At 49.8% G+C, this 27,826-nt stretch overlaps 1 protein-coding gene across 2 annotated transcripts; it reads right to left on the bottom strand.

Annotated features, from left to right (window-relative positions):
- Positions 1-479: 479 nt before the first annotated feature.
- Positions 480-23,937, bottom strand: HNF4A (hepatocyte nuclear factor 4 alpha). Of its 2 annotated transcripts, none has more exons than XM_063101988.1 (10): positions 23,823-23,937; positions 19,616-19,790; positions 18,364-18,458; positions 13,041-13,147; positions 12,153-12,308; positions 8,261-8,348; positions 7,273-7,428; positions 4,741-4,977; positions 1,642-1,794; positions 480-622 (listed from the first exon to the last, which is right to left on the bottom strand). In XM_063101988.1, exons 1-10 carry the CDS (start codon positions 23,935-23,937, stop codon positions 480-482), a joined length of 1,425 nt encoding a protein of 474 aa, XP_062958058.1. The 2 variants fall into 2 exon arrangements, with proteins under 2 accessions (XP_062958058.1, XP_062958066.1); XM_063101996.1 differs by having other exon boundaries at positions 1,672-1,794.
- Positions 23,938-27,826: the final 3,889 nt, after the last annotated feature.

Here is a 27,826-nt window from a genome sequence, read left to right as displayed (position 1 = left end):
TTTGGGCAGCAGAAGAGGGAGGAGTAAGGTGCTCCCATCTGACCCAGCCTCCCAGGGCTCTGTGTCTGGACACCATGACCAGTACGAGGAGAGAAGTCCCAGTCTGGGGGAGAAAGGAGCTGTGTTTAAGCAAGGTCCCAGATCATCTCCAGACAGCCGTCTTTCAGAGGTGGAGAGTTGGGGTTACATATGAATGAAGGTGAAGGCAGTGGCTTCAACATGAGAAAAGTTGTCCAAGGCAGCAGAGGACTTTCCAGCTGGGGTCTCCCCAAGTCAAAGCCCCATCATCCAGAGCAGGGAGTCGAGGGTGACAATGGGATGTGTTCCTCAGCCCACGTTCTTGGGCCCTTTGGCCTTTCTATTACTGCTCTGGGGCTGGCCCTGTTGTCACGCCTTCCTTTACTGTGACCAAGTGATCACTAGGCGCTCTCTGAGGGGGATGGGGGGAGCCAGCAGAGCCCCCGACCCCCAGCGGCTTGCTAGATGACTTCCTGCTTGGTGATGGTTGGCTGGGGGATGGCGGAGGGGGGCTTGACGATTGTGGCGATGGCTCCTGGCAGGAGCTTGTAGGGCTCAGACCCTGAGCCACCTGGTGGTGAGGGCTGTGGAGTCTCAGGGGTGGCTGGAGGGACAAAGAGAGAGATAAAGGCTACTCGAAATTCCAGCCTTTGGGGGAGTAAATGAAGAGCTCTGGGAAAGTTCTTCCCTCTCTCTGAGATTTTGTTTCCTCTTCTGTAAAATGAGAACAATAAACTAGATAGTCCCTAAGGTCTCTTATGGCTCAAACCTTCTATGAGTCCCAGATCATAAAGTCTAAGTTCTATGAGGTGTGGAAGGTCCTACCACTCATCTCCTCCACCATTTGATATGGAGGCTTGGGCTGCTTCTCCCAAACCAGGGCCCAGGTCTGACCCTTCCCAAAGGCAGTGGGACATGTGACAGGGATACTCTTTCCTGGAAGAAGCAGCAGCAGTTGATGAGATCCAAAGCTAACTGGCTCCAAAAATACCATTTCTTTGATATTTAGGAGATGAGTACAGAAACTAATTTGCTGTACCCCAATCACAGGTTCAGAGAGTAACTTTGACCCAATTGGCCAACTTCATTCAATGGACAATTTTTTCAAAGAACAATTTCAGTGAAATATCATCTCATATTAGTGAACCACCTTATTCCATTGATAATCTTACTCTTTGAAGAGCTTTGCCCAATGACAAACTCATTCTTTGGAGATTTCACCCCAGAGGATGGTCTAACCCAGTGGACATTCCTACCCAGTGGATAGTTTCATGCAATTGCCTAATGGATAGCCTTATCCAATCAGGCAGCCTTACTTCAATGAACACTTTTGCCTATGAACAATGTCACCTAATGGAATTCTCACCCAGTGGACACCCTCACCCAACGGCATACTTTATCCCAAAGACAGCTTCATTCAGTAGAGGCTGTCAATCACCTCACTGAATAAACAGCCTCACTGAATAAATGACCTTAACAAATGGACAGCCTCACCCCTCATTTCCTACCCTGGAGCACAGAGAACTGTTGTGTTCCAGTTCTACTAACTATACTCAGTCTTCTCCTGCCTCCTCTCTTAGGCCCCATCGTCACCCCTTGCAGGGTAGACCCCAGGTTGCCCACCTGCCTGCCCTCTGGGTTGGGGCCACTCACACATCTGTCCATTGCTGAGGTGAGTGGGCATCGTGTTGGCGACGATGACGTTGGTGCCCATGTGTTCCTGCATCAGGTGAGGGTGCAGGGGATGGTGGGCATGGGGTGCATCACTGGAGGACCCTGCAAGTAGAGAGGGGACGAATCAGGACAAAGAGTCTGGGATAAGGACTGCAGGCCTTGAGGCACCATCTTGATAGGTGTGGCCAATCAGCCTACCCATCCAACACTGATGTGCCTAGTAGGGACCTTCCTTGGTTAGTAAAGGGCTTGCCATTCCTATTCATAGGTTTCATGAAGGTACTGAAAGGACCAAATAAGCAAGAGAACAAAAGCGATGTGAAAGAAACAAGGAGCATATAAGGAAGCTCAGAGATCATTTAAATATTATAATGGGTAATATATTGGTTGCATAATAATTTAATGGATCTAATCAATGGCTCTCGAAGCTCCTCGGCATGCAAATCCTTCAACCATTTGATTCCTACTCAATTTTCAGCCTCTTTCCCATATCTCTGCTTCAGCCAAGCTGACCTACTTGGAGCATCTCTGTGTCCTCTGACTTTTCCTGTCTCTCTGCTTTTGCTCACATTGTTGCTTCCATCAGAGATGCCTTCTCCACCCCTATGTCCATAAGTCCAAATCCCAGTTCATATGTTTTCTCCTTTTGGCAGTTGTCCTGATTCTTCCCACTCTACTTTGCTTGGAATTCTCACAGTAATTCATCGGTAACCCAACTTTTTGGAACAATCACTTCTTCTGTCTATAAGCATTTCAATTACAGGTATATTTTTCTTCTTTCCTTGAGGGTCTAGTAAAAGTGTCTGGAACACAGTAACAGCATCAAAAAATGTGTCAGGGAGTGACACCATAGTGGGTGTGCTTTAGTAATAGGCCATGGTCAGTAACATGACAAAAGTGGAATTTTAAGGGTTGCACGAGGCCTCTCTAAAGAATATCTGTTCCAATGATAACTAACAATTACCAAGCACCTATTATATGCCAGGTACTGTTTTATAGCACTTTCCATATTTTACAGAATTTAATCTTCACAACAATCCTATAGGGTGGAATACCATTATTATCTCAATCTACAGATGAGATAACAGGACCCAGAAAGATTATCTTACCCACGTTGATTTGGCAACAGAACATAAGCTTCTGATTCTGATCTCAGTGACACCATATTCACAGGGTCAAAGTGAGAATGAAATATGCTACCATATGACAGCAGTTCTCAATGGGGGATAAGCAAAGAATTATCTAGTTTCAAATACCAATAGTGCTGAGGTTGAGAAACCTTGCCCAGAGCCACGTCATCATCAGTGACTGCGTCACCTCCAAAATCTCGAGTTCAAGCATCCCCGCTTTGATTTTGCCTCTATCTTTCCAGCTCAACAAATCCAGTACCATCATTGCAAGAATTCGTCAACCCTACTGAGGCTGTCAATTCACTGACCCCCACTTTTTACTATCTGTCACCCCACCTTTATTTCTCTTTGAGTCCAGCCAAGATTCCATGGTCCATCATTATAATTGCCCCCTCGCAGTCATCCTCAGCTCCCGGGCAGCTCCCTTCACAGCCTGACATTCTCAAGTGTTGTCCACTCTATCTCCCTTCTTCGCTTCCACACTCCCTCACCCTGTAACACCCTGCAAGCTGGTTTCCATTCTCCTGGGCCTCGGACACTGCTCAGCACGATTGCCAGGAGCCTGCGTGTTGCCAGTCCAATGGACACCTCCCTTCCTCCCTCTTTCTCTCTCTGTCCTCTTGAAAACACACTCTTCTCTTGGATTCTGGAATTGCCCTGGTTTTCTCCTATCTCCCTGGCTAGTCTTCCTCTGTTCCTTCCATGACACCCCCTCTCCTGCTGACTCCTAAATACCAGACTCGTACATTCAGTGGCCTCGATAACTCAACTCGGATATCTAATTGTCGTCACATGCGTAACCACAGTCCAAAGTGGATCTCTTGGGTCACTCCTCACCACCACGCCCCTACCCAGCCCCAAGCTGTTTTTTCTCGGTCTTCCCCATCTCAGTAGATTACTCCACCAGCATTTCTGCTACTCAAAGCAAAAATGTAGACTTTGTCCTTGATTCTTCTTTCTTTCACTCCGCACATCTGATCAGCAAATCCTGGGGGTTCTTCCTCCAGACAGATACTAGAGTTTATCTAGGCTGCTCCACTTCCATAGTCCAAGCCTCCATCATCCTTCACATGATTGGAGATGTAACATCCTCACGGGTCCTTTGCCTTCATTTGCCAACCCCCAAAATCTATTATCTACCCAACAATCAGAGCAGTTGTTGAAAACATTAGTCTGATTTTCACTCTCCTTACAATATCTGCAATGAGAATATAATCCAAATTTCTGACCATGGCCTACAAAGCCATATGTTTATGATTTCATTTCTGCCCAAGCTCAACCTTCATCGCTTACAACTCCCCATCTCACAACCTTGTCCTTCTCTCTCAAACACACAAATCTCTCCTGCCTCAGGGCTTTGAACTAGCTACTTCTGCTTGGAACATTCTTCTTCTGGATTTTAAATCCTCCACTTGCTTTCATCTATCCGGTCTTAGCACGAAAGTCACCACTGGCCTCACTTGGCCAATCTATCTTCAGTTAAACTCTATCACATTACCTGTTTATTTCAAAATCTGTAGTTACCTTCTTTATTTATATACTTGGTTACTGTCTGTTCCCATGAGCCTTTATACATGCATGCATGTGCATGCACATGTGCACACTCACACACACACACACACACACACACACACACACACACACACTCACCCTCCAGGAGGGCAAAGATCTTGTTCTTTGCTGAATCTCCAGCACTTAGAACAGTGACTGGCACACACTAGGCTCTCAGTGCCTACACAAATAGACCATGTCCTTGTCCTCATTTTTCTGGTGAGGAAACTGAAGCATAGGCATGTTAAGTGACCTGCACAGAGCCACACAGTGAGGAAGTAACGAGCTGAGTGTTGAGCTCAGGTCTGTGTGAGGCTTCTTTCCTGGAGGGTCTCCCCACCCCGCCCCTCCTGGGCCTGATACGGACCTCCCAGCAGCATCTCCTGCAGCAGGTTGTCAATCTTGGCCATGCCGAAGAGCTTGATGAACTGGATCTGCTCGATCATCTGCCAGGTGATGCTCTGCAGGGTGGGCAGCAGCAGCAGCAGCTCGCCGAAGCGGCCGCGTGAGTCATACTGGCGGTCATTGATGTAGTCCTCCAGGCTCACCTGCACCTGGGACCGCAGCCGCTTGATCTTGCTCGGGTCGCTCAGCCCCTTGGCATCTGCAATGGGAGGGGGCGAGCAACGGAGGGCAGTGGGGCCCATCTGGAGCGTCTAGGGAATCAGGACCCAGATATCTCCTGACATGTGGGGATCAGAGGGAGGCCTAGTGACCCAAAGTCATGTAGGGAGTCTTCAGCAGTGCTGGGACAAAGATTCAAGGTCCTCAACAACCAGGGTATACTAGCACAAATTGTGACTTCCTAGACTCAGGCAGAAAAAGGTTTCTGTTACATTTCCTAGGATACCAAACTGGGGGAGTGAGAACTAGTGTATGGAGCGTGGGACTTCAGAAACACACCCAATAGGGCACCCAGCAACCTCCCCATCTTACCCATGGGGAAACTGAGGCACAGAGCAAAGAAAGGATTTGCCCCAGGCCACACAGCCAGTTTTTGGCAGATCCGTGAAGTGAACTTGGGCTTCTGACCCACAGCTGAGTTTCCACTGTCCAGGTCTCAGCTCATGCTGTTTCTGCTTCACTGGAACAGTACCTCCTGCCCTGGCTCCTGCCGCCTATCACCTGGGGATCAGGTTTCACCTTCTTCAGGAAGTCTTCTCCATTTTACCTTCCTAAGTCTGCACTGTAAGTGTCCATCATGTCCCCAGGTTTTGTGACTATTCCATCACTACTGCCCACACTGAATGGTTCGTCTCTTCCATTAGACTGTGAGCTCTGTATGGGTAGACATATGTCTAATTGCCATTTTAAACCCACCATCTAATACCCGGTGTAGTCAATATTTATTGAATAGGTAACTGGATGAGGGGAAGGTTAGATGGATGGAAACATGAATGAAAAAATCAGTGAATAAATTCTAGATCCTTAACCCAATGCGATACTTTAGTCTCAACCTTCAAGGAGGTAATGCAGTCATTTCGCATTTCCTCTTTTATGAACAAGGGAAATGGCAGAAAGAGAATTCATCTACAGTTCCAGTGGGCTTTCTCCACTGAGCATGTTTGTGCATTATCTCATTCAGTCAATGAACATTTACCGAGCACCTCCTGAGATATGCCAGGCCCTGAACTAGGTCCCTGGTTGCTGAGTCAGTCTGAGCATCAGTAATCCTGCACATTTCACTCAGCAATTACCCCTGTTCAGCCCCGTGCCAAGCACTGCAGGAGTATACAGCCTAGGCAAAGCTCTATAGGAAACTATAACTAGAAATCTCACCATCCAGGAAATGGGGACTAGTGCATGGTAGGTAAGAACATGGGCTTGAGAGATAGAGACCAACAGACAGCCTGAAGTTCATATCCAAGCCCTGCCATTTCCTGTTTGTGTGACTTTGGGCAAGTTAACCAATATCCCTGTGCCTCAGTTTTCTTATCTGCAAAATAGGGATAATAATAATTCCTACCTACAGGTACCTCACAGGTACCCCACAGGTACATGTAAGATAATTCATATAAAGTGTTAAAATGATGCTTTAGTGAACATGCAATAAATGCTGGTCATCTTCTTTTTCATTACTGTTATTCCTGGAAGTGTCTATCTTAGACAGGGCCCTTGCACTGAGAACGTGCCTGGCACAGAGTAAGTCCTCTCTAACATGTAAGGGAAGAAGGAAGCAAGCAAGCCTCCAGGGCTGAGGCACCTTGACATTGTGAAATGAAAATAGACTTTTCACAGAGACCTGATTTCAAAGACTTTCTGTAAAGATGCAGGTGTGAAAGTCAGTACATAAGTTGCAAAGACATGGAAATAGCAAAAAAATGTATTAGGAGGGTAGGGAAGAAAAGATGGGAAGGGTGATGGAGAAGAATGAAATCCTCAGCCATCACAGGAGAAAAAATATGATTTAAAGTGGTTAAGTCAAGAAATATAAGGCTTAGCAGTTTATTTAGAACTATCAAGGTAACTGCCACAAGAAACAGTTAAAGGAATCGGAAGTGCTTCTCTTGGGAAGTAGGCTTCAGGCTGGAAAATTGGGGTGGAATGCGGAGAACTATTTCCATTTTAAGTATGTGTAGGTATTATTTTGCTAAAAATTTTTTGAGGAGAGGAAGCAAAGATGGAGTAAAGGAAGGAAGATAGGAGGTAGGGAGGAAGCGGGGAGAGGGAGCAAGAGAAAGAAGGGAAAAGAGGGAAAGAAGATAGCCAGGCCTTTGAGTCAGTGTGTCCTCTGAAGTCCCACCATCCCTTCGAACCTTGATTTGCCTCATCTGTTACGTGGAGCTGTCCTGCTTGTCGTAACAATGAGATGAGTTGTGAACTGAGTATAAATACTAGTAGGAGAAGTCTGACCAAGGGTCTGGAGCATCCGGGATGGGTTAGGAGGTGTGGGCTGTACCTGGGTCGAAGAAGATGATGGCTTTGAGGCAGGCGTACTCATTGTCATCGATCTGCAGCTCCTGGAAGGGCAGCACCAGCTCATCAAGGATGCGCATGGACACCCGGCTCATCTCCGCCAGCTCCGGGCAATGCCGAGGGACGATGTAGTCATTGCCTGGGTGGGTTGGGAGGGAGAGAGGAGGGAGCAGTCACCGTGGATTGACCCTTCTCCTTCAGCTTTGGCTCTGTGCTTGGCAAGGCAGCTGGTGCCCCTGGGAGGAAACCACCAGGGGTTGTCACACCCATTTTACAGATGAGGAAGCTGAGGCCCAGATTAAGAGAGTGAGTTACCTGAAGTCATCAGGCTGAGCATGAAACTTGGCATCTAGAACCCCTTTCACATCACCCAAGTTCCATTAGCCAACATGACTCATAAGATCGATGACATTCAAGGGCCACTTGGGAGGCACTAAAGCATGAAGATTAAGGAACCAGATTTGGGAGCTGGAGTGCCTGGGTTGAGAGGGGACTTGGTTACGTTGCCTAAGCTCTCTATGCCTGTTTTCTCATCTGTAAAATGGGGATAAATAACGGAGCTTCCCTCAGAGGTGTGTCATATTAAAAGATGTAACGTTCATAAAGTAATTAGCATAGTTGCTGGCACACAGTGTGAGCTACATAAGCATTTAAATAATAAATATGTCATGAAGGCACAGGTGACATGGGCTGGGGTTTTGTGTCATTCCTGGCCATCTCTTGCTCCTACCCAGAAAGAACATCAGAATGCACGAGTTATTCCACGCATAACCCTGATTGTGCTCCAACTTTAATGCTGGGGTAATTTTATTCCTTGTATTGGAGTGGGGTATTCAGTCGAGAGGCAAGTCCTGGAGTCTTCCATTTGCAAGCTTGAGGACAGGGCTATTCTTGGTCTGTCTGCCTTGCTCCTGCATGCCAAGGGAATCTCCCTTGCTGGGTGCATGTCATGCTGGTCACACCCTCCTCACCTAGGAGCAGCACGTCCTTGAACACCATGGATCGCTTGGTGGCTCCGAGCAGCAGGTGCTCGCCAGCGTGGGCTCTGAGCAGGGCCACCTGGAAGAGAGAAGGGTTGGTATCTGGCGTCTGCACCCCTGGGAAGGCTGCTCCCAGCCAACTCAATGACCCTGGACAAGTCAGCTTAATGTTCCCCTCTGTCTTTACCTGCCAGAACTATAAAATGGGCATCATAAAACTGCCGCCTTCCTCCCACAACTGATAAAACTAGGGGCCTGGAAAGGATTCAGCAGAAACCTGGAAGGGGAAAGAACATGGACTCAGAGCTGGGAGACCTCATGCTGATGTGCCCTTGAACTGCTGTGTCCTCGAGCAAGTATCTGCTCCCTGTAGACCTCCTCTGTGTGCCTGGTGAAACTGAATGACAGTCTGTGTATATTTTTTTGAGCAGAGGCTCAAAGGCTTTCCTCAGATTCCCAAAAAGTTCTAAAACTGTAGGTCACAAATCCTACCCATGGGCCAGCTACAGAGAATTATGAAGGATGCTTTATAAAAAAGCAAATTCTTAGTCTTTACTACCAGGGATTCTGATTCTGTATGTATGTGGTGGGCCCAGGGTTCTGCATGTAATAGGCTCGCCAGTTGATTCTGATGTGTAGTTGTGTTTGGGAAATCATTGGTCTGGAAGGTCTCAAGGGCATCTGCCCACTTGACATTGTAAGATTCTAGGATTCTGACAGAGCGTTCTAAGAACTTGGATGTGGATGTTGGTGCTCAGGGCTGGCCCTTCCCAAGACAAAGCTGTGAGCACTGGTCCCTGGCAAACAATCAGCTTGGCAGACCCCTTCCCCAAAGGGAGGACAGGCAGCCTTTGGAGCCTGAAGTCCAAAGCAGGGGCCCAGCTAGCTGACAGGAGGACATCACCCGCCCTCCCTTTCAGAGCCATCTGCTTTAGTCCTTGCATGAGGACCAAAAGATGGGCTGGTAAAAACATTAGCAGGCTGGTAGCCTCAAGGATCTTATCTGCAAGGTTGGGATAGGGAGTTTGGAGGTTCTATAGTAAGCCAGCCGAGAAAGTTAAAATGTTTTTGCTCATTCATTCATTGATTGTTTATTCTTTCAGTTATCAAATGTTAAATGCCTACCAGTGCTACACAGTTTTTTAGACAATGGGGACACAAGGGTGAAAAAGAGACACAAGGTCTCTAGCCCCAGAGAGCTCCCATTTTACAGGGGGAGGTGAAACAGATAATAAAGTGGAGAACAAGTAAGTAAGTAGGACAGAAGGGGACAGTGCTAAAAAGGTAGAGAAGCAGAAAGCAAGGAAGGAAAAGAAAGAAAGAAAGACAAGTCAGGCACAGAAAGAGAAATACCACATGTTCTCACTTATTGGTGGGAGCTAAAAATTAATATATAAATTCACACACACACACACACACACACACACACACACACAAACTGGGGGGGGGGTAGAAGATATAACAACCACAATTATTTGAAGTTGATACGACAAGCAAACAGAAAGGACATTGTTGGGGGGGAGGGGGGGAGGGAGAAGGGAGGGAGGTTTTGGTGATGGGGAGCAATAATCAGCCACAATGTATATCGACAAAATAAAATTTAAAAAAAAAAAAAGAAAGAAAGAAAGAAAGAGGGAGAAGAGGGGGGATAGTGAGGAGAGAAGGAAGGTTGGGAGGGAGGGGGAAGGTGAGGGCTGTGTGGTAAAGAGCAAGGGGGCAAGAGAGTCTGCATCAGTGGGGAGCTCGAGAAGGTCTCTCTAAGGAGGTGAAACTGCTGTAAGTCATGGAAGATGCCTGGCACATAGCCAGCATTCAGTAAGTATTTGTTTGAATGAACGAAGGACAGAACGGGTAACGAATGAATAAATGAATGAATGAGCAAACATCTTGACTTCCTCTCCAGATCCAGTCCTTCCTGGGCAGTCACCTGTCCTTTCGCTTTCTATTCCGCCATGATTAGAACCTTGTGAGGAAGAGAGAAAAAGGGAAATGGGAAACAGCCTTGGAGGTGAGAATCCACTCTCCATGACAAGCACAAAGGACGGCAAAGGCTGCTTATTACTGAGCGCCTCCGATGAGCCAGGCACTGCGCAGGGCATGTGCCAGTCACCCCGGTGGCTCTCCAACTGCAAGCCAGAAGATCTGGATTTGAATCCCAGCTCTGTGGCTAACTTGCTCTGGAAGTTTAGGCCAATCGCTTTCTCTTTTTAGGCCTCAATCCCCTTATCCAATGGTACTCAGCCTTCTAGGTCTCAAAGGATTGATGTCCAAAGGATTGATGTTTGTTTGTTAAGCAGCAAACAAACTTAGAAGCTGGCTTCTGGGGCAGTGTTGACAGAATTGGGGTGTCCTTTGGAGGACCATGCCCCCCAACTCTCCCAGGTGTGCCCCACCTGAGTTGGGCAAGATGGGCTCTTTATATACCATAGATGGGGAGCTGGGAACGCTCCTGGTCTCAGGTTCAATCCCCTGACATGGTGGCTGTTCTTGGGGGTGGGCAGGCAGGTGGTGGGGGGGTGTTAATGATTGTCCCTTGTTATTGGCCACCCATCACTGCTTTCTGAGAATGCTCTGAGCCCCAGCCAGGGAGGTTTGGGTGGGAAATCGAGGTTAACAATTGCTCAGCTTGGGGGTATCTTGTTGCCCTGCTAAGTACCTGGGAAGGAACAGGAGGGATTAAACATTAATGTAGATTCTCCAGCAGAGGGGACCGGGGCCAGAGCATGAAGAGCAGGGGAGAAGGTAGCGGCAGCTTGGACAAGATCCCTGCCCTGTCAACTCTTCTCAGGGAAGGAGAAATCCAGCCCCTGTGTGAAGCTGAGGACCAGCCAGTCCAGAGTTTTCTCAGAGTGTCCCACTGTGCGATATTAACAGTTGTTCCAGGAGAGTCTGGGGGCCAAAGGGGTTGGAAAGCCCTGGTTTCCACAAAGTCAAACAGCTGCCTGGACAGCAAGACTTCTCAGAAGATTTAAAAGACTGGCATGCACTGTTTGTCTCTTGTGTGCAAATGTGCAAGACAGGTAGGCAAATGCTCCAGGGGCTTCCCCCAAAGCTGGACAGGTGGCCCAGTCCAACTCCCCTTTCCCAGACAGGGAAAATGTGGGGGCCGAGGGGGTGCTCTGGGCAGTGGCTGTCATATGTGGCATCTCAGAAACTCATATATCCTCAGACACATACCACCTTCCCCCAGATCATCCCCCCCCCCCCGGGAAATTTTCAGATTCCAAGGAATGTACTTTGGGAAATAAAATGCTGAGTTAAATCGTCTTGATGGGATACAAGGAAGACACTAAGGTTTAGGGAGGCCAGCTGTGGTCTAGCAACTGCTCCATTACGTGATTTTGCACTTTGCAAACAGAAATGTCCTCACCCTCCCAACCACACTCTGAAATAGATATTATAATTCCCTTTTTATAGATTAAAAAACTGAAGCTGAGAGAGAGGAAATAATTTGTCCAGGTTCACGCAGGGAACAAGTCTTAGAGCCAGAACTGAAGCCAAAATTTCCTGACCTCTGGTACTGGGTCCCTGTCAACATTCCCCCAGGAGAGCTGCATGGTGCAGTGGTTAGGAGCCTGGACTTTGGAGCTTCCCTGCCTGGTTCTAATCCCAGCTGTGCTGGATACAAGCGGTGTGACCTTGAGCAAGTTACTTAACCTCTCTGTGCTCCACTTTCCTCACCTATGAGATGGTAATAATAATAGTACCTACGTCATATGGTCATGGAGGGATTAAATGAGTTAATATTTGTACAGTGATTTAAACAATTCTGGGCACACATGAGCACTATTCGAGTTTTGTTAAATAAAATCAAAGCAGTCCAAGGCTATAGGCCAGGTGGCTGCGCAGAGTCCACCACTGCTGCAGTCCATGTCCTCCCTACCTGGTCATCCAGGGGGAGCTCGCAGAAAGCCGGGATGTACTTGGCCCACTCGACGAGCACCAGCAGCTGCTCCTTCATGGACTCGCACACGTCTGTGATGCTGGCAATCTTCTTTGCACGAATGTCACCATTGATCCCAGAGACAGGAGAGGTGATCTGCGGGAGAAGAAGGAAAATGCTGGGGATGGCTGGACCCCTCACTTCACTTTCTGTCCTCTGCACAGAGCCCCCTCCCTAGAAAGTTCCCTTGTATGAAATGGTGTGGGGGGGGGGCGGTGTGGTGGACTGTGGGTACCTTCCAGCTCTGAAGTAAAGTACTTTCTGCTCTCACAGCAGAAATGGGCAGAAGGGAGGGGGCACGTGTGAGGGAGAAGGGCCCCCTCTGGGCCTTTGCCTGCCACCTGTCCCCTGCCTCCTCCTCTGCCAGCTTCTCAAAGCCCCACGGAATCCCTCAGCCCTTGAGGAGGAGCAGGGCAAAAATCATCATCCTCATCTGATAGAGGAAGCAATCACGACTCAGAGAGGTGATGTGACTTGCCCAAGGTCACACAGCAGGGGGCTGGCAGAGCCCCAGTTTGCCACCTGTGTCCACTGGTTCACTGCTCTGTTCCCTCAGGGCTACGCTGATCTCAGGCTCTCACTGAGAGCAAAGACTGTGCTTGACCTGTGGAATGCAGGCAGCAGGATGAACTAGAAGGTGCCCCAGAGCACCAGACCTGGGTTCAAGTTCTGTCTTTGCTGCTAAATCGACTGTGTGGCACTGGACTCAGTTTCACTTCTGTGATATCCGAGGCCCCTTCCATATGCTACTCCAGGGCCTGGCTGGGGAAGACAGAGGTGGAGGAAGTATTGGGGGGTCCTCTGGTGGGTGGGAGGGTCACCCGGTACCTGCTGGGATAGGACTTCTGCCTGCAGGAGCGCATTGATGGAGGGCAGGCTGCTGTCCTCGTAGCTTGACCTTCGAGTGCTGATCCGGTCCCGTTCATTTTGGACAGCTGTGAGGAGGCAGGGGGAGATGAGGAGGAGGCAGGGATAAGTGGGGGTGGGGATGGGGGTCCCATGACTGATGAGGGAGGGGTGAGGGGCAAGAGGAGAGAGTTCAACCCAGAAAGAGATATTGCTGCAGGGCGGTTCCTGGGTGAAGGACACACAGTTGAGAATGGGAATAGGCGGAGGGTGTCCAGGGGACAGAGCCCAGATCAGCACATGGGAACAAGGGGAGATGCATTATAACTTAGCATGTGGAAGCACTTTCCCAACACCAGAACGGCCCCCCACACAAGCGGCCAGCTGCAGGAATGATCTGCCCATCACCAGGGGAGTGTAAGGCAGTGATGACTTGATGGGTCTTGAGCTTTGAAGATTACAGAGTTTCAAGCTCTGTTTTAGAAAAGGGTTGCTTTCTTTTCAAGTGAAAGTGGATAAAACAAGCAAAGTGAATTGCTCTGAGTGACACAGAGATGGTCCAGGGATTTCTGAACACCAAGGTGGAAGCCCTGGTTGAGCAGATCTGCAGTCCCCCACCTTCCCTGACTGTCTTGTCCATCCACGGATGCTGTGTGTGTTCTGGACTAACCTTTCCACATTCCTCAAGGCAAGGCCCTGTCTCCCTCCTGCCCCACTACTGGGCTTTCTTTAGGCCATGCAGGGATCTGGGGCCTCGGTCCACGAGGGCCCCACACCCCACTGCCTGCCCACATCTGAGTTAGTCCTGGCCTAAGATCTAAGATGGTCCTTCCGCTGTCCTGCCCCTATCCCGGAGTCTTCGCAGCCTTCCTGTGGAACGAGGTTTTGTTGAAGCGGGAAGGAGGGAGGATGAGGCTGCAGGAGACCTGGGTTCTTGGTTCCTGTCCAGAATTTACTCACTCTGTGTGCTGGTGGGAATCGCATCCTCTCTCCAGGCCTGTCTTCCCATTAAATAAGTTTCTCCCTCCTGCCTACTCCCTGCGCTCTTTCCCATCTCAGGAGCTGGCAGGCTGATTCTTCCAGTCCCTCAGGCCAAAAGCCTCTGGTCTTCCTAATCTTCTCTTTCACGCCCCATGTGCTCTCAGTAATCCTTGCAAAGCAGACAGAGCTCCCACCTGCTCAGGGCCCCGCGGTCCTCCCCGGGGTTAGCACAGGCCTCCTCACGGGTCTCCTTGCTTCTGGCTTTTCCCCTCTGTCTGTGCTCCTCTCAGAAGACACAGGTACCAGACACACCTGGACACACTCCTGGGTCACCCTGCCTGACAGGGCATTCCTCATGCGTACTCTGCCCCTTCACCTGGCTTTATTTTTCTTCAAGGCATTTGCTGTAGAATTACTTGTTAATTTCATTACTATTTATCTCTCTGTAAGAAAGAAAGCTCCAGAAAGCCAGAACTTTGTCCCTCTGTTCACTGCTGTAGTCTCGGCGACTAGAACAGAGCCTGGCACACAGTAGGTGCTCAATAAATATTTGCTGAGTGAGTGAAAGAAGGTTTGGGATGAGAAAGACTCTAATTCTTTTTTTTTTAGATAGACTCTAATTTTTTACAAGCACCCTATTTCTCCATGAGACATTGACATCCCAGCTATTAGACTTTCTCTTTTATATTTTTATTGGCTATGTAGACTTTTTCTTGATTTCACACATTGTTGAAATCAGAGAATGAAATTGACAAAGGGCCACAAAAAATGACTGTATTGTGTAATGTTGACTATACTAATTATCCTGATTTGAGCATCACATACTGTACACAGGTATTGATATTCAACGCTGTACCCCACTGATATGCAATCAGTTATGTTCCAGTAAAAAATAAATAAATAAAATAAGGACAAGACATAGGAAAAAAAAAAAAGAAAGTCAGTCTGAACTGAGCCCAGTAGTCAGTGGGATATAATAGAGGTAAGAAATCTCCCTTCAGAGACCCCCATCTTGGACAAGGGCAGCCCGGAGCACACTCCCCTGCTCCAGGTGACACTTGGCCCCGCCCGCCGACACCCCTCCCATGGCAGCCTGGCCTGGCAGCCTCCCGCACCCACCAGGGCGCCGAGTGGCCCCGGCGGGTGGAATGAAAGGGCTGCTGTAAGCAGCTGCGGATAGGGCTCCTCAAGGTTAGGCCGGTGTTATCAGTGCCCGGCGCGAGCTCAGTCACGGAATGATGTTTTCCAAATGTTTGCTTAGTATTAGCAGGGTCGGGGACCTAATGTAACTTCTATTGAATATTAACTGACCAGGGCAGAGACAGAGAGCAGATGAGCCTGTCTTCCCAGAGAACCATTGGGTGGGGGTCCCTGGGGGGCTGGGGCAGGACTTCCGAGGAAGATCCATCAGATGGCCCCTGGCCCATCACCAGCTCACACCTCCTGTTACCCCTGCTTTCTGGGCTGGGTTTCTGATGCCAGGAATTGGATGTTTGTCCTGGGCTGGACAGCTGAAGCCCAGATAGGTGTCTGTCTCCCTGGCGTTGGGTTATAGAACAGAATTGTCAGCTCACTGTTGGCCCATTGACCCCCGGGTTTCTCCCCAGAATCTTTGTCCCTCCAGGGAACCCCCTTCCAGCCACTATGGAATATCCTCTTGCAAAGCTTTACAGGCCTATGAGCGCTGAAGCCTTCCCTGCGGTGGAGAGGAAGTTGCAGGAACCTAGATCAAAGAATCTACCTCCCAAGCCAATCACTCCAAGTTTTAATCCAGGGAGCTTGCAGTTTGCTCAGCTTTGGGGAGCTTGAGTTCCGGTCCTGACTCCACCCTAACCCATCACATCATCTTTCTGGCCTCAGTTTCCTTATCTGTAAAGTGGGAAAGGGGTAGATCTGATGACCTCTTTTAGATCCAGCTTGTCTATAAATCCCACATTTCTAGCTCATGCTTTCCAGTCCTTAAGGGAGTATTTTTGGGTTTCAGTCCCCAAATCCTCCTAAAACCATCAAAGAAAAAAAAAAAACTTGTCCCAAATCTCCTGATCAGTGAGGCTTCCACCGATGGTTTCCCTTGGTTTTGGGAACTTCCCACCTAGGCTGAGGAGGGGTGTTGGGGGCTGGAAGGCTTAGGTAGAACTAGTAATACCCTAACTTCCCAGGGCTTGACTACAGTGACAACTGAACACTCTGCTTCCACGGCCCATTCTCAAAGCAGCCAAGTGACTGCATGTGTCACGATCTTCTGTCACGATGGTGCATGTAAATAAGCACCAGTGTTTACTAGCTCACACTCACTGGTCATCGGCCAGCTCGCCTGTCCTCCTGGAAGAGTGCCAGTTTTCCTGGGCTGGGAGCAAGTGGCTATTTTCACTTCATGACTGAGCTAAGGCTGAATAGCCTGGGGCCCTCACTCCTTTTCCAGAAGTCAAGATGTGAGGCCTGCTGCCTCTGTGGCAGCTCAGTTGAGGACCAGGGGACAAACACACATATCCTGGCAGGTCAGTGAGTATATAGCTAGACTCATAGAGATCATTGTCCAACCCCTCGTTTTATAGATGGGAAAACTAGAGCCCAGAAGGGGTGGAAACTTCCCTAAAGGTACACAGGTGAAAATGACTCTGGATGTTTAATAAGACACATATACATAGATATAAAGACTGACCACATGCAGGATCAGGCCACATGTAGCATAGGTAGGTAGCCACCTGCTCAGATGGACTGCCAACCCCTCTCCCATCTGCCTGTCACACGGCCTGAAATTTCAACATGAGAGATTCATTCTCTCAAACACAGTGCCCTCTGGACAATCATAGTGCCTAAAATATCAGGCAATCGGAATAACAGAATCAGTGACTATTAGAACCATAGAAGTTCGAGTCTTAGACTGTAGGTCTCTATCTTCTTCTTGTCTCCAATTTTTCATACATGCACCACACTTCCCACTCACAGCATTTCTCGTTGCACAAAGTGGTTCTGAACTTGAGGTAAGAGTGGGGGAGAGAGGCTCAACCCCATGGAAAATGGGGGTGAAGTGGGGCGAGGAGGCAGAGGCACGTGAAGTTTGAAAAAGCTCCTCCTCCACTTGGAGAACCCCTGAGGTCTGGATGTTAGTATTGTGGTGTTTAGGGCAGGAGGGGGCCTTGGAGACCACCCACTCCTTCATCAGGATCAGCATGCCCAGACTCCCCAGCTGAACTCATGAGCTCAAACTGAGGCCCTGCAGGGATGAGACACAGAAGATATTTCCAAGGGAGGAGGCAGAGATGGGATGGGGAAGGGGAGGCCGCCCAAGCTTTGCTTCCCCTCCTGCTCAGTTGGCCAGGGCAGGCTGAGTACCTGGTTCCTGCTTCTGGGGTGGGGTGGGGTGGGGTGTGTGTGTGTTTGTATAGGACTAGACCAAGGGTTTGGCTGGTATGGCACAACCGTGTGCTAGAAACGAAGCTGGGAAAGGTGAGTTGAGGGGAGAAGGAAACAGAGAGATTTAAAAATGAACTCAAGTTATTTTGAAAAGTAGTGAAAAGAGTTTTGCTTCCTGGGCTTGGGCTGAAAACAATTTTACATGTTCCTGGGGTATGGAGGACATAAAGTAGTCAGCATCAAAGTGTTGCCCAAATAGCATGAAGCTCTGGATTCAAACCTCAGACCTTCCAGTGACCAGCTGCGGGGCCTTAGGCAAGCTGCTTAACCATTGTGGGCCTCAGTTTCCTCATCTATGGAAAGGGGGTACAGTAACAGTCCCAGCCACGTAGGGATGTCACAAGAATGAAATGAGCTATCCAATGTGGAGAAAGCCCAGCTCCGGTCTTCCCAGACTCCTCCATCCAGGACCAGTCCGATACCTCATTTCCACTTCCAAGAACTGCAAACTTGGGAGGTCACCTGATACCCAAGAATGAAGACTAAGAGAATCGGGGTGCTTGTCCCTGGGACAGGAGCTCAGAAATAGAGCTCCCCCCCGCTGTTCACATTCGTGAAGTCTGGTAGTTGGGTATTTCGATGTTCGTAATGTCATTCTGTATGCTTTTCCTAACGTTCGAAATATTATATTAACAAAAAGCACCCCACTTGGCTGCAGGCAGACAGGGGTGGCTGCTGGGTGCCCCAGGAGCTGAGAGTGGGAACTTATCTCTTTGAATCTTTCTCAAGACCAAGCCCAGCCGCTCCCTATGGTCAGATTTCCAGGCCCTCCCTCCTCTCAGCCATTAGCCAGTCAGCCTGGGGCTTGTCACCGAGTCATAAAGTGTGGCTACAGTTGTAAATGACTGTCGGGGGAGCTGCGGGTGTGGGTGGGGCAGTGGGGCAGTGGGGGAGGGCGGGGGCTCACCTTCCTTCTTCATGCCAGCCCGGAAGCACTTCTTGAGTCTGCAGTAGCGGCACTGGTTCCTCTTGTCTTTGTCCACCACGCACTGCCGGCTAAATCTGGGGAGACTTTGGATGGTTGGTTGGGGAAGAAACAACCTTCCCTTCTTAGGACTCCTCTAGGACCCTGGCCATCTGGTTGACCTCCAGCCTCCTTGCTGTATCCCTTCACCCCAGGAGTTCCCCTGCTGACCAACCAGGCACTGGAGAGGTCCTAGGGACTCTTGAAAAAGTCGAATACTGTCCTGCTAAGCAAAGGGAAACTGGGGCTCAAAGAGGCGACATGTGGACATAGGTCACTCAGCTGGTCGGTGGTAGAGCTGAGTTGGGAAACTTAGCCTCTTGAGAACCCGAGCACTGCTATTTCCACCACATCCTATAAAAGCCTAGAGCCCACAGCAGCCTCCTGGTTGAGGCTTAGCATCAATACTTGGTCCACCTAAGCCTTTCTCTGGAGGAGGACATAAGGTAGAGGCAGTATTGCACAGTGGTTATGGGTGAGGCCCTGAAAGTCAGCCCTGGCTTTGCCATTGATTCAAGCTGGGTGACCTTGGGCAAATGCCTAGCCCTCCAAGCCACAGCTTCCTCATCTATAAAATGGGAATAATAATAGTAGCCATCCTCACAGTGTTGATGACAGGTATAATGAGACAATACACGGATGGGGCTTGGCATGGTATCTGCACATGGCAAGTGCTCACAACTGATAGCTGCTATGATTTTCTTATTGTTGTTACCCAGAATGGGAGATGAAAGAGGGATCTCCAAGGCCTTGGGAAGCCCTTGAGGTAGGTGGAAGAGCCTGGGGTCAATTCCCTAATTGTCCCAGAGAAAGCACCAGGTTGGAGGATGGGCCCATGCTTTGCAGCTTAAGAGGAGGCTTGACCTTAAGCCTCATGGATCCTTATTTGCTGACTGAGAAAGGTAAGAATGGGATCATGAGAATGGTTAAATACATGCAAAGACTTAATATGGTGCCAGGCATATAGTAAGTTCTCAATAAAGAGCATCCAATAGCTTTACCATCAGCAAATGGGGTTCCTAGAATTGATGTTCCCTCCTGAATCTGCAAGGCTTAAGAAACTAGAGAACCTTGACAGCCTTGAAGGGCAGATGCCTCTGGAACCTATTCAGGGAGAAGACAGACCCTGGAGACATGAGCCCAAGTGCACCCATCTACCAGCTGGAGAGATCGCAGCCCAAGAAGGACACCTCACCTGCAGGAGTACATGTGGTTCTTCCTCACGCTCCTCCGGAAGAAGCCCTTGCAGCCGTCACAGCTTGAGGCACCATAGTGTTTGCCCGTGGCCCGGTCCCCACAGATGGCACACAGGGCACTGACACCCAAGCTGTTGGGCGCGTTGAGGTTGGCGCCTTCTGACGGGGATGTGTCTGCACCAGAAGAGAAGGGAGTGGGAAGTCGGAAGCCAACGGGAGCCGTGTGGGGATCTTTCCAGGGCTTCAGCCTCAGCCAGACTTGGGGGCTGTTCTGCTCCATCACCTCCTCCATCACCTGCTCAGTGACCTCGAGCAAGTCACTTGGACTTTTGGAACCTCAGTTTTGCATCAATAAATTGGGGATGGTTGTGACTATGACTTCACAGAGTCGTTTGAAATTCTGCTTCTCCCCGTGGTGGAGGCTACTAGTCCTGGCCTCCTCTCGGAAGGAAGGAAACCTGACTCCTCCTAGGGTACATATGACCCTTATAGACTCCTAATTGGGCAGAGGGGGCCGTGGAGGGGACAAATACTCCCCCAGCTTCTCCCAGAAACAGGTCCCTCATTTCACTCTGAGTGACCAGGGCTGGGCAGATCTCACCTTGCTGCCCAGGACCCCGCAGACTCTCCTGGGAGCGGGGAAGACATGCACCAAGAACATGCACTCATTTGCCCTCCTAGAATGGTCCTGGTGAAGGGCTGGGCCCTTCAAATGCCTCCTATCCTGGAGGCAAAAGCTACTGCATCTATATAAATGCTAGGAGGGGGATAGGAGGCAGGTGGCAAAGGGGATCTGAATTGGGTGCTAAGAGTCCGGGCCCTCGCGCAGATGCCACCACTAACTTGCCTGTGACTTTGGGCAAATTCCTTTTCCTTGCTTCAATTTCTCCTGGGCCTCGGTTTCCCCAACTGTAAAAGGGAGCAGTTCAACTGGTCCAGTTGTTTTCAAGTTTTAAAAAATTTCAGTAGCTCTCTTTTTTGTAAGCGTATCTTCCACCAAGAATAGACCCTTTGGAGAATATGATAAACGCTGTGGACCATCCCCCCAGAAAAATGCACGTGTGTGCACACCACACAGAATGCACACACACACACACACACACGCATTTTCATAGAAACCCTGAATCTGACCTTGTATTCCTAAGGGGACATCCAGTTCAGAACTGGAGAGGCCATAGTGCTAGAGTTAAGAGCAGACTCTGAGGGCTGGCTGGTTAGCTCAGTTGGTTAGAGCACCACGTTATAACACCAAGGTCAGGGGTTGGGATTCCCCTACTGGCCAGCTGTCCCCCCTCCACACCCCCATCCCAGAAGAGCACAAACCCTGAAGCCCTTCTGCCCGGGTTGAAATCCCAGCTTGCCCATTTCTCAGCCAAGTGCCTCTCGGTGTGCTAGTTCACTCCTCCGCGCCTGTTTTCTCACTTGAAAAATGCAGAGCCTAGTAATCCCCTCATGCCATTATGCGGACTCAGGGAATCAGTACATGGGAAGAGCTTGGCACACAGTAAGCACCACATCAGCGTTTGTGAGATAAAGATATTCTGCAGGAGGAAACTTGGAGCCGGGGCTTCCAACCTCCACACACAAGTGGACACTGCTGCATCTCATTTCTGCCAACACCTGGCTGAACATCTCCTGGGGCTCCCAAGTGTGCCCAGGAGTGCAGCCCCCTCTACTTGGTAAATTATTCCTGGAGACGGGGATAATTGTTAAGCAGCGTTGGTGCCCTTTCTCCCTCTGCCTCTCCTCCCCCGACCATTGGAGAGACCTGACCCCACAACTCCCAGCCATTCGGGAGAAGCTGCGGAAGGAGCTCCCACCTCCTGGGCAGGATGGGCCGGGAGCTGTCAGGTATCATCTCCTCCCCGAGGTCAGCCCATCACCCCATTCTCCAGGTGAGGACACAGGCTCAGACAGGACAAGTGACTTGCCCAGTGTCATAACGCTGCTGTTAAGTGGAGGGGCTGGATTTGTAGCCCAGGTGTGCTGGACTACTCTGGACAGTGCTACACTTGTTGGGGGTGTCTGGTGGGGCCTCTAATAAACAAGGACCGCTTGCTGCAACTGTTCCTGAATTGGGGGTGGGGGTGGGGGAGAGATTCATTGGAATCTCCTTGGAGCTTTGGGGCCAACAGCCCAGGATGTCTGCAAAACACTTTGGGGGACAACCTCACATACCCCTAACTCTCAGACCACTTAAAAACTCCAGTAGGGAACACAGACCCTTCTTACAGATGCTCAGAGTCCTTGAGACGGCCCATGTGGGGGCCAGGATTGGTTACCACGGTGCAGCACTCAGGCACCTTATCTTATTTATCATCTGGTTAGCCCTGGGAGGCAGCACTATTATTTATCCCCATTTTACAGATAAGCAAACTGAGGATCAGAGAGGAAAATGGCTTGCCGTGTTCCCACAGTTAGAAAGATCCACGCCAGATTTGAGCCCCGGTCTTTCTGGCCCCCGAGCTGCAAGCTGTCTGGTCTTTGGGACACCTGGCTGAGGGGACTGGCCTCTGCCTCAGGAGCACACAATTCCGGGCTCTGAAGGGGTGATGGGGCTGGCCCCAGGAGCAGCCTGGGCTGGATGATGGCTAGGGGTGTGGCAGCACATTCTGTCCCCGTGGGGTCACACGACAACCCGCCTAGTGCAACAGCAACACGTTTGCCATTTCCATCGTGTTTTCTTCTTGAGCCCCTCACATGGTCCTCAGACACTCCTGAAAGCCAGCTAGCCAGCAGGCCTGGGGTGATGAAGCCCATTCTGCAGAAGACACAGAGGCCAGGAGAGGGAAGGCAACATGCCCCTGCATGGCGGGGGTGGGTGAGCACCTGGTGAGACTGAGCACGGGCAGTGCCCAGCTGCTGCCACCTCTTTCTAACTGAACTAACCACAAGCTTTCCAGACCTCGGCCTAACACTGGCTGAGCGGCTCAGAGCCGTGGAAGGAAGGCTGGTGGCAGGCTGACCTTGGCTGTCTGCCACCTCTCCTCTAAGGCTGGCTTGGGACCCATTAGGGCTCTTCCCCTCCTAGAGCTTCCAGGCCTCCTCCCTTCCCCCACTTTATTGTGGAGGAGAATCGACCACCCCCTACAGATGTGCCCTCAGTGATGTTGGAGCGGATGCATAAACCTGGGGAGAAACGCACATGGGCAACAAAATCTGCACAGAGACAAATGGATGAGCTGCTGATGTGAATCTCATTTGGCAAGTGGCAACTTCAAAAACCTGTACATCGTATCTGCACACCAGAGTGCTGACTCCCCCCTCCCCCCGGTACAGAGGGTGTGCATACATACACAGCAGGTTCAAACATGGGCATGTGGCAAAATGTTCATACAGGACATACGTGCAGAAAGCACAGGGCACGCAAACATAGCCACGTCTACAAACATGTGATCAATGACCCACATACACGTGTACAAACACCCACAGACACATGTACACACTCGCCGTCACTTACATACATAAGCAAGAGAAACACAGGCACCCCCCAAAGACGCAAACAACCCACACAAATGGAAACAGACACAGAACACACACAAATGAACACAAATACACAAATGTATTCCTGCAGATATACCTCTGCCGATACAGCACTCCACCACACCCACACAATTACATGATCACACACATGAACACATACACACACGATACACACACTGCTGAGTTGACTTCTTAGTTAGCAAAACTTCCCTGAGAACTCCATTTTCTCTAAACTCCAGTTCCCCTAGGAAAGTCCCAAAGACACCCTGAAATGCAGTTATGCCTCCAACCACTGTCTCTGGGGGATGGACGTCCCTTTCCATCTCTCTGGACCTAGGCCCAAGAGGCTCGAGAATGGGCTGTGTTGGGCTGAATGACAGGAGCTGGACAACAAGAGAGAGCTCACCATCAGGTCCCTGCTCCCAGTGACACACTGAGCAGGACAGCTTTTTGGGAACAGGTACCGGAGGACCCAAGGGGAACACCTAGGATCAACTTTTGCTGGAAATTTGCTCTTACAGGCTTTCACTCAACCAGAATGCCTCTGATCGTTGTACCTGGGCACGTCTGCCTCACCTGGCAACACCTGTGCTAGTGGATAAACCCAACCTACCATTTCCTACTGCTTGCCTCCCACCCTAAAGTTGAGCCCCAAAGATCTGCTCCTGTACCTGGGCACACCTGCCCCCACTGGCACACCTGGGTGCACCTGCCCCCACCTACCATTGCCCATCGTCAACACCTGCACATTCTCAAATTCCAGAGTGGTGTAGGCTGGGTCCAGCGCAGCACTGTAGTCAGCCATGTCCATGTCGACGAGGGTTTTGGAGAGGCGCATTCTCCCCTGCCTCCACACCTCAGCCACCTGCCCTGCCCAGGATGCCCACCCTGAAGGCTCTGGGCTGAGCCCTGGCCCCCGCCCTCTGCCCTCCCACTGCCTCCTCCCAGGTGCCTCCTCTGCCTTCCTTCGTTTCAAACCGTCCTCTGGGAGGACCCGCCGGGAGTCCTGGCCTAGCCTCTGCAAAGGGGTGGAGGCTCCGTTGGGGAGGGGTGGGGGTTAATGGTTAATCGGTCCCCCGCTGGTGGATAGGCTGGGTGGGGCTGCAGGGATTTGGCTGTTTGTTGGTTTCTGGCTGACACCCGGGGTGCTAATTACAACTGTTGGGGCCCAAACTCACCAGTACTCAGTTATCAGTTCTGAGGGGAGGCACTATAAGTCACTGGCAGTCACTTGACCCAGCCACCCCCCAAGCCATTGTCGCCCCAAATCGGGCATTCTAACTGATATGCTCAGACACTGACAGCCCACCTCCAAGGTGCCCTAATTCACTAACTTCCCAAATCATTGACTTCTACCCTCAATGCTCTTGCTGAGATAAAGCTGCTTTGTGGCCTATGAATACAAAACCTAAATCCCAGGCCCCAGACACCGAAGGGTCCTCGTTCTGAGAGCTCCCTTTCAGTTCCCTAAAAGTTCCTCTTCCTCCCCCAGGAGCATAATGGACTGGAAGTCTGGGAGGGCCCGACTCACCTCTAGTCCCCCTCCCCTGCTCCCTATGACCCCACTATGGCCACCAACAGCCCCCACAGCTCCCAGCTGCTCTGGCCAGACAGACTCCATCTGTGATTTCCCTGTTACATCCCCCCATTTCTCTTACTTCCCACCCCCACCCAGGACAGGTGGAGCCAAGGTTTGCAGCCCCACAGACCTAGGTTTACATTCGGGCACCTAGCACCTGCTAATTGTGACTTTGGGTAAATGATTCTCCTCTCTGAGACTCAGTTTCCTTCTCTGTAAAATGTACGATCAACCTCAAAGGGTGGTTTGAGTGGTAAATGACAGGGCATAAGTAAAGGTCCAAGTGGTGCCTGGCAAACGCCTTTTCTGTGTCCTTTTCCCTCTACCCCTCTCCATCTCTCTTGTTTCTCTCCACCACCACCACCCCTCCGGCAGGCTGCGTGTACACTACCTGTGCAGTCACGCAGAGCCCCACTTAGAAAGTCCCTTGCTTGGTTTAACACTCTGCTTTTGCCATCTTGAAATTCTTCATGATTCTGGAACATTTTCATTTTGAACTGAGACCCCCAAATTATGCAGCTGGTCCTATCTGTCTTTGGCTCCTGGCTCACCCTCTTTTTCTCACCTCACCTCCACCCCCCAGCCCTCATTGCCTTTTGTGCAGATGCTTTCGAGGGCTCCCATCTAGCTGGGGAGGTAAAGTCACAATGCAGAAGGTAGAGAGCGAGGGCACAGGTAGCAGGGCCTGAGACTTCGGAGGCCTGGGAGCCCGTCCTCCTCTGCTGGCTGGCAGGGCAGTTTGGAGGGACATCCGTGAGCCAGAGTGGGTGAATTAGGGAGACAGCCAATGAATGAGTGGGTGGGTGGGAGAATTAGGAGTGAGTGGAGTAGAGACAGGGTGAATTCATGTGTGAGTTGAGTGAATGAGTGAGTTAGTGAAAGTGAATTAATAAGTAAGTGAAGGAGTGAATGGGTGGGTGAATTAATGAATGGCTTAACCAGGGGAGAAGGGCATGTGTGTCAAGGGGTGTGTGGAGGCATCCTCTCCGTATTATTCCAACTATTAGAAGCCCACCCTCTGCCCTGCTTAGCTGTATTCTCCCCTCTCCATCCTACCCCTGGAGCTGAGACAAGGGGGGGGCTGCTGTTTCCTGGGGGAGAGAGGGGGGCAATTGTTGTGGAGGAGAAGAGAGGCTGGATTTGGTGTCAGGAGTCCTGGGTTTACAAACTAGCTCTGTCACTATTTGGATGGCTTTGTTTAAAACACATCTCTTCTCAAGGCCTCAATTTCCCCATCTGAAAAATGAGGAGATGATCCTGGACCAGCTGTTTGTTAGTCAGGACAAGACTCTGAGGGAAGGAAGAAGAGAGAGGCCCCCCAGCCCGCACTGTGAGATTTGATAAGGCCTGAAAGAGACTTCAAACACTGGCGGTTCCTCCCATGCCCCACCCAGGGAATATCTGATCCCAGCTCCAGTGGCCTTGCGAGCAGTGCTGAGTTGAGCAGAAAAAGGAGACATGACTAAGGGATAAACACAGAAGAGATGCAGAGAGCAGCTCTGGGAGTGGCCTCTGAGGGCTGACCCCAGGTCCCTGCCACCTGTCTGGAACCTGTGACAGGCCACTCACAGCTACTCTCCACATGATCCAGCAATACACAGCCTACATGTACAGTGTCTCATCAACTCTAAAAGGCACACTTCCACTTTCTGAAAGTGGAATGTGATTGCTGGCATGTCAGTTTAATCGTAATAAAAATAACAATGCATCTTTCTATAGATGACACTTAGATTCAATTAAATAAGGTCTGCAATCAACCTGGATCCATTATACCACACCACACACATGACCCATGACATGTAAGAACTACCAGGTGAACAGCCTGCAGACGATGAGCTACTAAGTACACAAACCACAACATACATGAGTTGCCAAATGCACAACACGCACGACTGCCTATGAGGCACATTCCAGATTCATGTCCCACCACACCACAACCTACCCCATAAGTAAATCTGTCCACTCTTCACCTATACATTGCACAATCTATCACACGTGAGATTCACCCCACCTTTAGTCAACTCCAAACAATATCTTCTAGATACACCTCCCTCATATAAGTGACACACCACCTATAACATCTACTGGCTCTGTGACATGGGGCATGTTGTTATTTCTTTTTTTTTTTTGTTACCATATAGTTTATTTAAACCAAACTATGATAATGCAGAGAAGAGACTGAGGTGGTAGAATCTTTGTGGATTACGATGCAAAGTAGTTGGATACGAGTCCTTGTACCCACGCTCCAGTACAGACAGACAATCAGCTGTATAAATACAAAGAACACAAGACACAGGACCGTTCACAGCTTCTTGCTTTGCATTCCATTTTAAAAACATGCATGTTACAACTTTACACTTGAAATTACTATTCCACATATTTTCTGATAATGGCTAAGGATGCAGTGATCCCATCCTCCCAACATAAGCAGACCTTGATCTTCCACACGGAACACATAACAACCCTTAGTACATAACGTACAAAAAAATCCTTAAAAATCAGATTAACAGTGTTCCTCACGTTATCTGAGGAAAAAAGGGAAGTGGAAAAACAAGACCTCAGGGGAGCTTTAAATATATAGTATCCTGAGGTCTTAAAAGTTTCATTCTCTTTCTCCCAGGGAAAAATTTTTTAACTAATGGAGAAAAGAAAGCAACAGTGCAACGCCCTGCAATGAGAAAGAAGAGAATCCTGACAATGCTGAGATGCTACATACAATAAACAGCAGGCAGCAGAGCAAATGTCACAGGACTGGCTTGGTTTTTATTCGTATGCTTATAAAAAAAATTAAGCTTCTTTGTGTGGACTGAATGGGCGTTAGCCTGTGGGTGTTGGTCTTCGGTGTCTGTACACCAGCAGCTGTCTACACTCCCGGAGCTTCCTGCAGCAGGCCCCGTGGCCCGCTGTTTGCATGAGGCAAGCTATTATTTTGAAGCCTTGGTTTCTCCTTCTGTAAAATGGGCCTAACCTGTAGTTTGTTGTGAAGTTTGAGTGAGATTGTACTATAAAGTTCTTAGCTCTTCTTCCCTCTAGACCCCTTTAGAGGCCACAGACCTTGAAGTCAGACAGATTTGGGTCAAAATCCAGGCACTGCCAATTTACCAAACTCTGTGGCCTCAGGTTCTACCTCTCCCAGCTTCAGTTTCAG

The sequence above is a fragment of the Cynocephalus volans genome, chromosome 1 (assembly GCF_027409185.1).
Source record: "Cynocephalus volans isolate mCynVol1 chromosome 1, mCynVol1.pri, whole genome shotgun sequence".
Taxonomy (NCBI): Eukaryota; Metazoa; Chordata; class Mammalia; order Dermoptera; family Cynocephalidae; genus Cynocephalus; species Cynocephalus volans.
Note: the sequence above shows the minus strand (reverse complement) of the source record. Positions and strands in the feature narration are given on the sequence as shown.